The following is a 12,338-nucleotide window of genomic DNA, read 5'->3' as shown; positions in this document are numbered from 1 at the left end:
AAGTAATGATCTTGCTATCCATTTCCGCCGCCAATTATTTGTTTTCCAGCAACCCTTTTAACGCACCAAGAGCGTAGATCAAGAGGTCAAAACCAATTGCTTGATAACAAAGGAAATGAGCCCTTTAACGTAATTGTAATTCCCGTAATAATTCGAAATCTTTTCTCAAATTTCCTGTCTTAGTTATTATGGGCAAAATTACTTTAGAATAACGCATTTTTATGCCTTTATTCCCTAACAGAAATCATGTGGAATTCAAACTTGATGTACGTAACAATATGCGTGTGATTGCCGTCAACTGCAGCAGGTAAAAAAATGGTCATGTTACCCGACTGACATACCGCCTGAACCGGCCCCACTTCCGGTGGGTTTAGTTTTCCTATTCCTGGAGTACGCAGCAGTATAGTACATGGGAAAAAACCAACGGACCTAAGAAAAACACTTCTTCATTTATATCTCCTTCAGCATATCCCCGTTGGCTTTATGTGAAACGGTCACGTCAATGAAGCGGGAAAACGTACAGGAACCGTGCGACATCACAACCAACATTTCACCATTTTAGAAAGAATGTCCGCGTTCGTGCCTGAGGGGAGGCATGAGTTCGGTTCCTCTTGACACTCTGGGTCACCCGCATGACATTTGGAAATGTGGTTCGTAATTCTTCTAATTTATACAGAGAGAAAACGAATTGCAGCGTTCCTTCCTCACGACTGAGCATTTAACACCTGCGGTACCCACTCTCCCGCAATTAGATGAAAATGCTGTTTGATCTTTTATTCAGGTGCGATGCCAACATTCTCCGATAGAAAGTATGGCCAAAGCCTTCAGCTATCTATTAAATTGCCTTAGGCTCTGTTATTATTTAACTTATTGTTTGAGGCATCCATTCTTCTAGCTATCGTCACATTTCACAGTACTACGGCTTTCTAATCGAAAGAAATGCGTTCAATATTCCATAAACCCGAATGCGAATGGTGGACGCAACAATGTTATTGTATGCAAAAAGTTGCAGGTACGATTAAAGATTTCGAATCAAGATGGGGGCGGCAATAACGTATAGCGTAACCGTACATGACATCGAATAAAAACCAGCTCGTTAGAGAGTATGAAAAAAAAATTATCTTTATAGCATGGTGGTTTAGGTACGTAACAAATGTACAGCGAGTACTTCCCGAATTAAATACCGTTAAATACGTGTTTGCTTTTAGGTCAATTGTTGAACAAGTCGTTCGAGTTCAATTGTCTGTTGGGACATTCTCCTGTTAGTTAGTCCCTGCTCGGTTTGGACGCCAACGGCCGCTAGGTGGCCCTCCATCGAATTTTTCCCAGCTTGTTCAACGGCCGACTGCGTCTAGAGTCTTGTAGTCTGCGTCCTGTCTTCGACAAGGAAAAACATTTGTGTGTGTTGGCTAAGCAACCTAGTATTGCTGGGGCGTGTTTCGTTCAATACTGGTTTTCACTTAGAAGATAATAAGAAAAGTGTTTGTGGGTTGTGCGATAAATATTCGAATTCAAGCAAGAGTGGCAATTTCTCTTCAATAGGGAAATCTCAACAGCGCACAGCAACTCTTGGATTCTGGCAAGCCCTATAGCCTAGTTTGACGTCACTGGCCATCGACTCGTACCATCACCTTCATACACACATAGCATAGCACACGATCGATTTTCCTAGAGGTAGAATGAAAAAAGCTTTTTCTGACAACTAATATTTACCTAATCCAAAACAGCTGGGACATGTTTTGTTCATGTTGATCAAATGTTCGAGGTTCTTTTACCCAAAAACCTTGATTCTGTAAATGGGCAGGTTGAATATTTAGTCATTGCACCATGTTTGTTCCCTTAGTTGGGAATGTACTTTGTATCATTGAGATAGGTTTGTTCTCTGCCAAAGCAAACAGCTGTCTGCTGTACTGTGAATGTGCAATAATCATCCCTACCCGTTGCTGTGGGGTGTTATGCTAAAGTTTAAACTTTTACTTTCATAACCACCCACACTGAGCTAAATTCTGAATTCTCATTGCATCAAGGTTTTCAAACAGCTTTTTGGGTTAGCTGGTTCGCCATGGACCCGGAGAAAGTACCTCACTTCGCATCCGCACAGGAGGAAGCCAGATATTGGAGATTAAAAGCTGAAGAATACCAGAGAATGTGAGTGTTTGTCTTTCTTTTATAAGATGTAGCGAGAATGCCAAATTTTTATGGGTGCAGCTGGCTAACGGAGCCAAGGATGGGCGAAAGGCCCAGTCTCTTCCAAAGAAGGTCAATTAGGTCGACATACAGATGTGAATGCAAGTTCTATGCCTGACGTCACTGTCAGTTTGCCAGTCTGCTCGCCGGCTTTAACGACTATTTCGACTTATGCATTTTAATTTTTGTTGATCCAGTCTTATTGATTCTTTCCTTATCTTTTGACAGTGGAGAGGACGCCCGACTAGAATTGGAAGAGTATCAGGTAAGTTAGCCATGACAACCAAGCTATTTCATCACCATTTTTTTTTTTATTAATCGTCCGTCCTTTCCTGTGTGGGTATTCAGGAATCAAGTAGAGAATTAGAAGCCGAGCTGGAAGCGCAAATCAAACAAGCCGAACACCAAGTCCGTGAACTACGCTCCACCAATCACAGACTACTAATTGAACACAGTTCTCTGAAAGTAATGATAAAGAAGCAACCAGCGTGTTGCGTAAATTTTATACGGAAATAAACTAAAGAATTTTCTTTTTTCCAGGAAAAGTTTGAAGCACTCAGCCGAGATCACCACACTCGAGTGAACGAGTTAGAGACACATGTGCATCAACTACGAAACAAAAACGAAGAGACAACCAAGCGAATCAGGCAGCTGGAGCAAACAAACGATGATCTAGAACGAGCCAATCGGTAATCTAATGGCAGAATCATCTTCAGTTTCACAGCGAAATTCGAAAAATAATAATCATCAAACTTTGTTAGAGCCACGCTGGGATCGCTGGAAGATTTCGAGACGCGGCTGCACACGGCCATTGAGCGCAACGCATTCCTCGAGTCTGAGCTGGACGACAAAGAGTCGCTGGCCGTTATGGTCCAACGGTTAAAGGACGAAACCAAAGGTAATTATCGGTAGCTTCACATTGCCTAAGGGCTGCTTCTTAACTAGAAAGAATACATCCAATTCAAGAAATTGCCATTGAAAGTTGGATCATGCGAGCAGGGAGGAATATACTCTTAGACGAAGAGATTGATGACCTTCGTTGTGTTAAGTTGGTCGGGCGTGAAGAGAAACGACGGAAATTTCTATCATTCACGTGAACAATTTGTCGAATTGAAAAAGACCCAAGGATCCTGTTTTTTCTCGATGTCTTGCTGTCGTAACCTGACATTGAATCGCAAATGGGTCGAGGTCATAGTGTCGTGTGATGAACCGCACTCGAATGCGATTTCTTTTTTAAATTTTTTTTAACTCTCTTTTTTTTTTGAAATGGCTATTAGATTTGAAGCAAGAACTTCAGGTGCGGCAAAAGGCCATTCACGAGACGCCGGACAACGAAAAGCACGAAAAAGCCGCCGTAGACGAGAACGAAAAGTCGGACCCCACCAAATCGCCGCTGGCTTATCCTTCCAGCAATAACAACAACAAACTGCCCTCCAGCGCACCCCTCAAATGTAAACAAACTGAACGTTACAGCTTTTTTCTATACGATTAAGTTTTTAAATTTATTTATTCCGTTCAACGTTTGTGTTGTAGCGCTGCCAGTGACGGATACTGGAATCACTCAAGCAGCACGGCATTCCGCCTTGAACATTGTTGGCGATTTGCTTCGACGAGTCGGGGTAAGATAAATAGTTTGTCGATCGAATCTGATATAATTTTCTTTGTTTATATATATTTTTTTGGGTGAATTCGTGGAACGTTACGAATCAATTTGTGTTGTAGTGTTTAAGGCAGCAGCTCAGCAACGTCCAAAGTCCATCACCTGGAATATACTACCCACTCCACCCCAGGTGCCGAACAAATCACAAGACTCTTGTGTGAGAGGGAGGGAAAAAAAAGAGATTCTCTCCAGTGCCGTCCCCCCCTTGTCCCTCTTAGAGATTGGCTAGCTGATCTAATGCCTCTAGCTGGCTTGAATTAATCTATATCGAATTCAGTTTAACAGGCTCTTCTCATTTAACACACTTGACGGCTTGTGACTGGGAACTTGTCTGTTTACTCGTACGCGAGTTCTTATGTCGGCCTTTTTTTTTGTTTTTCCTTGTTTACTTTTACAGGCGTTAGAGAACAAATTATCGACATGCCGGACTATGGTGAAGGAGGGCAACGGGACTGTCAAGGAAGCCACTAGGTGACGATCCAATCTCTCTCACTCGGCTGACCTATAAAGAAATATGTTTTTTTTTTTTCATTTGCTTTACTTACTTGTACGATCAATTTTCATTGTCATCAAATTAGGGGGAAATTGTTAAGTCGCGCAACTTCGACGACGCCGGTGCAGAGTATCATTCGAGCTTAACTAGTTCCAATTATTGACGAAATTACAACAGAAGTAAAAAACAGGGCAAAATACGACAAAAGTGACGATCGCTTGACATTGAAAAACAATAGCAAAACAGAAAAAAAAACTCTTTTTTTCTTCTCCCCTCTACTTTTCTCGATCGCATTGTTTGTGTCTTTTTCTCAAAATTTGTTAGTTTCGTTCGTTTGTGGGAGCGGAGATAGGGATATGAATGTGTTCGGGTTACGTGAACTGTACCTTATTGACTTTTTTTCCAAATATCCACCTAATTTGTATGTCCCTCTATAACTCGTTGGGTTTCTCGGACCTCTGACGCGCATAATCTCGTCCCGCGAAAACATAAAAATACCAACTCTCATTCTTACTCCCCCTGTTCTCCCGCTCCCGAAGTTTATTATGAAAAATCTTTTTTTTTTTTCGTCGGAAAAAAAAGAAAAAACGTTTTGTATCATATGGATTTTTGTCTAGATCCCCGTGTAACGAAACCCTGCTATCAATATATATATATATACTAAGATAACGTCGCCGTTGCAGTTTGTTATGCACTACTTGAGATGAAAATCGCTTATGACTGTTCTCACTTCATTCTCTTTTCACTTTCAGAAAATAGTTCAAAACTTCGGCACTAGCTGGCCACTAGCTGGATTTCGCGCTTGGCGGTCATTGAACACAATGTAGAATAGGTAGCATTTCACTAGAGACGCGGGTAAAGGAGCTGTAACAATAATATCTCATTTTCTTGTTTTTTTCGTTATGCAAGTGAGTATAGATTTTTATCTTTAACCACATTTTTGAACTGTTGGTGTATTGGTATGCAAGATGAAACTTAATTGAAAACATTTTCTACTCTGGTTCCCATGCTTGTTCAATGTCTTCAGTTGACCCCTAGAATCCGAAAATTAGTCACTCACATCTAAATCTGTCTTAAGCCTTTCAGGTTGCGTGGGAGGATATTACGAATACGAGTTAATTTTCGCCGTATCCTTCTTAATCGAAGTGATTCTTGCCATGCCCGAATAATAAAGGGAAAAAAGTGTCAAATCAGGCTTCATCTCCGCTCAGTGACATGGACGAAGAAGAATAAATTGTTGGGAAAATTCTCAGTCTGAGGTTAGTTTGGAAATTTATCTAACTTCAATGTGTTATTATAAATTGAGCATCTTGTGATAATAACTGAATCTGAAATATCATATTAGGTCAAGAATGGTGAAGTTAGGCATTTGCTGATATGGATTGGTGTTTCAAACAATGACAATACTTGGGAGCGCAAGAAAACCTTGATTGTGATGATTTGATTGCAGTATTCCAAAGCATAGGAAATGAGGAGGAAAGATGAAAAATGAACAAAGTAACTAAAAAGAAAAGAAAAATGTCTAACATTGAATGAGAATCCTGAAAATAAGCTAAGCCAAGAGAAGAAAATTGTGAAGAAAAAAAAACTAATGCACAGGTTTGTTTCAAATTCTTAACTAGAAGCAATGAACATGAAGATGCGGTCAGTAAATCTAGTTTTCTACATGTCATTATGGATGTCCAGTCTTCCAACAGGATCTGATCGCAATGTAGAGGCGGAGACAATTTTAGGAGGGAGCCATGACAGCCCTAGCATTATAATATATGAATACATAGTATGCAAACTATATAGGTAACAGTTTTGTTTTGTGTCTTGTTAAAACTTCCCCATGTCATTTTCAAGTGAGATTTTTATTTCCTTTTAGGTAGCTGTATGTCATAACTTTGTTACCAACGCTGTAACTTCGATAACTAGCAGTTGAACAGCCTTTCAGTTTCAAACAAAAGGAGTTATGGTAATTGTACGTTTAGTATACATTTCTTTATAGCATATCACTAATCTAGATTAATCAATTGACATGACACTTTATATGGCTGGTCCCGGAGTAATGCTGTTTGAAGTATCATGTGTTGGTACAGGCTGACCAGAATCACAAACACATTGTAAATTATAGCATGGTAAGTCAAATACCTTGGAAATCATGATGGGCAGAAATGGCAATTTTTATAATATAATTATTATATTTATAACAGGTGTGTAAAATCCATTTTCTAGCCTGTTTATCTATTTTTAGCCTGTTTATTATATTTTTACAATATCTTATCATTTTACTGTATAATTTTTGTCTTTTTAGCTGCTGAATGTAGCTGGAACAGGACATATTGGAATTGTAGCATCAGGACATATGGCTGGCTGGACATTTAAACGTTCCTGTGTGAGTACACAGAAATATTGTTTAGTTTTTTATCCATAAATTATTCCTCGGAAAATAATTTAGCTACCAACATTGACATTAAAGTGTAGCAGTTAAGCAGCCATTGAATTTCAAAGAAAAAGAATAATGGTAATTGTATGTTTTATATAAATTATCTAGATTAATTTAATGACTGAGAAGGAGTTTTATTTTATGGTAGGAAAAGTACCGGTTAACCAGAATCACAAACATTTTGTAAACTATATCATCCCAACTTGGTCAGAGCTTTGTAAATTACTGCTTGTCTTTCAGTGAAAAGGTTAATTTGGCTTAGCATAACATTAAGCAATTTAATAGTTATTTGTTAGTTAAATTATCAAGTAAATTAACATGTGCAGCAAATATTTTTTTATAGTGTACTGCGGGCATAAGAATTTTACATATATATTTCAACTGTATTGATAAGATTTTCAATGCTTAATAATTTCTATTTACATTCAGAATTAATAGGTTAGTAATGTGAATTAAAGTACATGATTACATGATAAATACCAACACTGATGAAATCTAGACGACACAACGAACAGAAAGTATGGTACTATAGATCTTTTAAATAATTAGTGATACTTAACAATTTTCAATTCCTCATATAATGCAGTTTAAAAAACGGTCCGAGTAAACACTTCAGCACCTACTGACACACGGACTGGAGAATGGTCGTTTCCTAAAGAAATGGAATATTATTGGTAAGGGTTTGATTTAATTAATATTTAGTTGACTAACATAGACTTACACCTAATTTAATCGAAGTTCATGTGCTCATACTTTCTACAATTAAAGAAGACAATGAAGCTAGTTAGCATAAATTCAATTTACGTCACAGGCGAATCGATCGACGATGGTGTTATAGTTGAGGTACTTTTGTAGAGGCAAGACTGCAATGTGTTCTGTATCTAGACGACGCCTTAAATACCCGCAGACACGTGCCACATTATTGCCTTTTCGGAAGAAGAGTGTAGGGTAGAGGGAACTAATTCTGAAGGTCGGTAGGTTGAAGGGCAAATTTTGTTTCCAGGTGAGCCCGAGGTTATAGCCATTCCCCATCGATTGACCGTAGGTTACTTTGATATTTTTTTTTTTGTTACCATTTTTTTTTGTTTCCAAGGGCTTAAAACAGATGAAGAACCTCGGGCATTCACAAAAAAGGAGTGGGGGGGGGAGGGGGAGTTAGAAAAATAGGAAGCTAGAATTTCAGTATCTCTTCCACCTGCACGCGGTGCACTAGTGTAGATTTGTTGCTTGCAATCCACGTCTAATAATTCTAAGAACTTTCGCACGTGCTCCCAGCTTTCGCAAATTGTAGATTCATCAATTACGCACTGCATCAGCACATGGTTTAGCATCTGCACTGGTTTTGCTTAGTTGGGGTAGTAAGATAAGTCTAGATGAAATAGATAAACGTAGATTAAGTTAAGGATAAGTAGGTCCAAGTTTAGGTTATGACTAGGGCTACTTTAAGTAAGGCGTAAGCGTAGTCTACCACACGTCGTTACTTCTGCACAACACTATCTCAGCCATTTTCTTTCACTGTTTTATGCAATTATCAACCGTAGTCGTCGTTCGCAAACCATTTTTCTACAAACAATTGTACGTTTCGACTTCTTAACTCAATTTACACATGATCCGCCAACCCAAACAACCTCCTGATCATTAACCATCGATTAATAACCAGTTTCTTTTTTTTTCAGGATTTTTTTCTCCAATGTAACTGTAATTTATGTACATGATGCCTCTTAAAATTAAGATAAAACTTATTGCTGTTCAAGTATTCAAAAATTTGGTTTGATTTTTTCTCGTTTCTGTACAATCAGGAGAGTAATCTCTGGGGCAGAAGAGGACACTGGACAACGAGAATCTCCGTCGCATCCACTGGAATATGGCCCAGGATTCTGAGGTATATATTAAAAAATTCAGTATCTCACCATGGTTTTTTTATTATTTTATTTTATGTATCTAGGAAGGCCACATCTCCACCGAAGAGGACCGTTGGACAACGAGGGTCATCGCCAGGTATTATTTTAACAATTTTAAGTGTTTAATCGTGTTTTTTTATGTATGTAGGATGGTTCACATTACCACCGAGGTGGGCCACTAGACAATGAGGTTCGCTGTCGGAGCCACCAGGAATCGTCGCCCAAAATTGTCAAGTATTTAATTTAAAGTCTTAGGTTTTGAACTAGATTTTATTTGTTTTTATGTATTTAGGAGGCCCTCACCACCATCGAAGAGGACGCTGGACATCGAGGATCGCCGCTGGAGTAGCAAGATCGTCATAATGGATGTTTCAGGTACATGTTTTATACGTTTAAGTGTCTAACCATGTTTTATTTTATGTATATAGGATGGCCAACATCACCACCGATGAGGGCAACTGGTCAACGAGGTTCGCAAGTATTTCATTGAATATTATTACCATAAATTCATTCACCATTAATTATTTTGTTTTTTATTTGTTTAGGAGGGCGCCATCATCGCCAAAGAGGGGCTACTGGACAACGTGGTTCACCGTCGGATCCAACAGGATTATCGCCCAAAATTGTCAAGTATTTAATCGAAAGTTGTAAGTTTTACACCGTTTTATTTTGTTTTCTTGTGTATTTAGGGGGCCCCACCACCACCGAAGAGGATGTTGGACATCGAGGATCGCCATAGGAACCACCAGGAATTGTTAAGTATTTAATTTAAAGCTTTAAGTTTTGCACTATGATTTTATTTTTTAATTATGTATTTAGGAGGGTGTCACCACCATCGCCATCCCAAAATTGCAAGGTATATAAAAATTTGTAAGAGTCTTACCATGTTCTATGTATTAATCTGTATATAGGAGGGCTGGCAATACCACCGAGGTTGATTACTGGACGTCGGGGATCGCCGCCGAAGTCGCCAAGTATTGCCAGGTATTACTTTAACAATTTTAAGTGGCTAAGCGTGTTCTTTTATGTATGTAGAATGGTTAGATCACCACCGAGGAGGGCCACTAGACAACGAGGTTCGCTGTCGGAACCACCAGGAATCGTCGCCCAAAATTGTCAAGTATTTAGTTGAAAGTATTAGGTTGTGAATTATGGTTTTATTTTGTTCTTATGTATTTAGGAGGGCCTCACCACCATCGAAGAGGATGCTGGACATCGAGGATCGCCGCTGGAGTAACAAGATCGTCATAATGGATGCTTCAGGTATATGATTTATACGTCTACGTGTTTAACCGTGTTTTATTTTGTGTATTTAGGATGGCCAACATCACCACCGAAGAGGGCAACTGGACAACGAAAATTGCCGTCCGAGGCATCAGGATCGTCGTCTAAAATTGTCAAGTATTACATTGAGTATTTTTACCATTAATTCATTCACCATTAATTATTGTTTTTTATTTGTTTAGGAGGACGCCATCATCGCCAAAGAGGGACCACTGGACAACGTGGTTCGCCGTGGGATCCACCAGGATTATCGTCCAAAATTATCAAGTATTTAATTGATAGTTGTAAGTTTTAGACCATTATTTTATTTTGTTTTTTATGTATTTAGGAGGGCAGGACCACCATCGAAGAGGATGCTGGGCATCGAGGATCGCCGCTGTAGCAACGAGATTGTCGGCATAGGTATTGAGAGTTTTCTAAAAGTAAGTCTAAGTGTTTAATCGTGTTCTTTTCTCTGTATCTAAGAGGGCCCCACCATCACCGAAGAGGGCGCTGGAGTACCGATATCGTCGCCGTGGATGTTTCAGGTATATCGTTTACTCGTTTAATTGTCGATTCATATTTTTTTCATGTATTTAGGAGGGCTTCATCTTCGCTGAAGAGGATTACTAGACAACGAGGTTCAACGTCGGAGCTACTAGGATTGTCGCCCAATATTGTCAAGTATTTAATTATAAATTTTAAGTTTTACACCACTAACTTATTTTGTTTTTTATGTATTTAGACGGGCGCAATCTCGCCGAAGACGATCACTGGCCAACGTGGTTGGCCGTAGAAGTCACCAGTATCGTCGGCCAAAATCGTCAAGTATTTAATTCAAAATTTCAAGTTTTACACCTTGATCTTATTTTGTTTTATGTATTTAAGGTGGGCTGCACCACTATCGAAGAGGATGCCGGACATTGAGGGTCGTCGCTGGAGGAACGACATTGTCCGCAATGGAGGTTTTAGGTATATTTCTTTACATGTTTATTTGTCTAACCATTTTTTAAAAATGTATTTAGAAGGGTTCCGTCGTCGCCGAAGAGGACTACTGGATGTCGTGGATCGTCGTTGGAGCAACGGGAATCGCCGCCCATCCCCGAGATACACGCCCATTAGGTCGATGGAGGAAAAAAGATGGTACGGTTGAGTATTGCCTATTGGCATTTTTCTACTTTATTCTGCGTTATCCGTGTGTGGTACAAATGTGTTGCTCTTGTCATTTATTCCTTCCCGTTATTTTTCCTTAAACATTACGGCGTATGGTTTAACTTTCACTGAGGACGCAAATTCACTACACCTGTAGACCACGGTTCGTTCACGGTTTGTTTGCTTTTTTGCACGGTTTGGGATTAGTGGATCGGGTAATGTAGTTCTTCTTTCATTGGTTTCATGCCAAGTATTTAGTTGGTGCAGGTTTACTAACACTTTGCTACTTCTAAAATAAAAAGTAAAACAAATTAAATTTGTTTTATGTCTGCATACTCTTTTTTGAGTATGGTTTCGTGACTTGTGTAATGCATGAATAAAATAATAATCGCGTGCGGTCTGGTTGCTAACCCTGATTTAACAACCCGATATAAACGTGATGGGGCAGTAACCCTTCCAACCCTACTCATAGGCAAGAGTGAATAACCCGCTGCACAACAAACCGGTTTGAGCGAAACGGGTTTGTGGGGCTCATTGGCCCTACAGTTTTTCTCAACGGATTTGGAGGTATTGCAATGTTGTCTCTTTTGAGTGTTCGTCTGCAAGCTAGATATTTTTTTTTTTTCCTACAAACTGACTAGAATAACAAAGTTGTTGAATTAACTGGAGATGTGTATGTAGGAAAGTGAGATATGTCGTCGTGGATTAAAAATTAATGCTCAGCGAAAAAAGATATTACTAGGAAATTATTAGGAATTGAAATTCGTAAAATATTTCTTACCGATTGGGTTTTATTTAATACACTACCCCACGGAAAAGGAAATAATACCGGAAAATATGAATAATCGAAGTAAAATATAAAGCACTTCTAATGAGCGGGTACTTGGTTAAAAAATCGTTTATGGGTGTTGTAAGAAAAAACATTAAAACTAAATGTTACTTCAGTTGTGGTATAATAATAGTAATTGATTTAACAGTCAGTAGTTGAATCAATTCACTATTTAGTAATCAAACTTATTTTAAAAAAAGATTTATGTTATTAAAAATGAATGTTTACACAAAATTTGACAAAAATGAGTAAATTAAAAACAGCCAGTTACCCGCTCGATAAATTATGAAGAATAATAAAATTGTAACAGTCAAACATGTCTGCACATGCACCTGCTAAGCAAACAAGTATAAATGATATGTGTTTGACAAATTCATGTAGACGGAGCTCAAAACAAACAAAAATTTTAACAGACTAATATTTAA

At 38.7% G+C, this 12,338-nt stretch overlaps 2 protein-coding genes and 2 long non-coding RNA genes across 7 annotated transcripts in view; 3 read left to right on the top strand and 1 right to left on the bottom strand.

Annotated features, from left to right (window-relative positions):
- Window positions 1-12,338, bottom strand: part of LOC130698017 (ATP-dependent RNA helicase DHX33-like) — a 139,396-nt gene that overhangs the window by 45,733 nt on the left and 81,325 nt on the right. The window lies entirely within an intron of this gene.
- On the top strand, window positions 1,347-4,821 carry LOC130697949 (nuclear distribution protein nudE-like 1-A). Of its 3 annotated transcripts, XR_009421844.1 has the most exons (11): window positions 1,348-1,674; window positions 2,028-2,148; window positions 2,416-2,452; window positions 2,536-2,652; window positions 2,728-2,876; window positions 2,949-3,085; window positions 3,465-3,638; window positions 3,721-3,806; window positions 3,910-3,977; window positions 4,245-4,318; window positions 4,426-4,498. XR_009421844.1 is itself a non-coding variant. In XM_059497069.1 (10 exons), the coding sequence occupies exons 2-10, from the start codon at window positions 2,063-2,065 to the stop codon at window positions 4,484-4,486; spliced, it is 921 nt and encodes a 306-aa protein (XP_059353052.1). In that variant the 5' UTR covers window positions 1,347-1,674; window positions 2,028-2,062; the 3' UTR covers window positions 4,487-4,821. The 3 variants fall into 3 exon arrangements, 2 of the variants coding, with proteins under 2 accessions (XP_059353052.1, XP_059353053.1); XM_059497069.1 differs by lacking the exon at window positions 3,910-3,977 and having other exon boundaries at window positions 1,347-1,674; window positions 4,426-4,821; XM_059497070.1 differs by having other exon boundaries at window positions 4,245-4,821.
- LOC130698031 (uncharacterized) lies at window positions 7,355-9,121 on the top strand. The gene is made up of 4 exons (XR_009003170.2): window positions 7,355-7,442; window positions 8,568-8,650; window positions 8,714-8,903; window positions 8,962-9,121. It is a non-coding gene; the product is annotated as an uncharacterized LOC130698031 (long non-coding RNA).
- Window positions 9,397-11,076, top strand: LOC130698029 (uncharacterized). Of its 2 annotated transcripts, XR_009003168.2 has the most exons (12): window positions 9,397-9,428; window positions 9,489-9,525; window positions 9,581-9,653; window positions 9,714-9,789; window positions 9,850-10,070; window positions 10,136-10,220; window positions 10,282-10,355; window positions 10,419-10,480; window positions 10,533-10,616; window positions 10,678-10,760; window positions 10,821-10,904; window positions 10,958-11,076. It is a non-coding gene; the product is annotated as an uncharacterized LOC130698029 (long non-coding RNA). The 2 variants fall into 2 exon arrangements; XR_009003167.2 differs by having other exon boundaries at window positions 10,419-10,616.

This window comes from Daphnia carinata, chromosome 9 (genome assembly GCF_022539665.2).
Source record: "Daphnia carinata strain CSIRO-1 chromosome 9, CSIRO_AGI_Dcar_HiC_V3, whole genome shotgun sequence".
NCBI classification, from domain to species: Eukaryota; Metazoa; Arthropoda; class Branchiopoda; order Diplostraca; family Daphniidae; genus Daphnia; species Daphnia carinata.
Note: the sequence above shows the minus strand (reverse complement) of the source record. Positions and strands in the feature narration are given on the sequence as shown.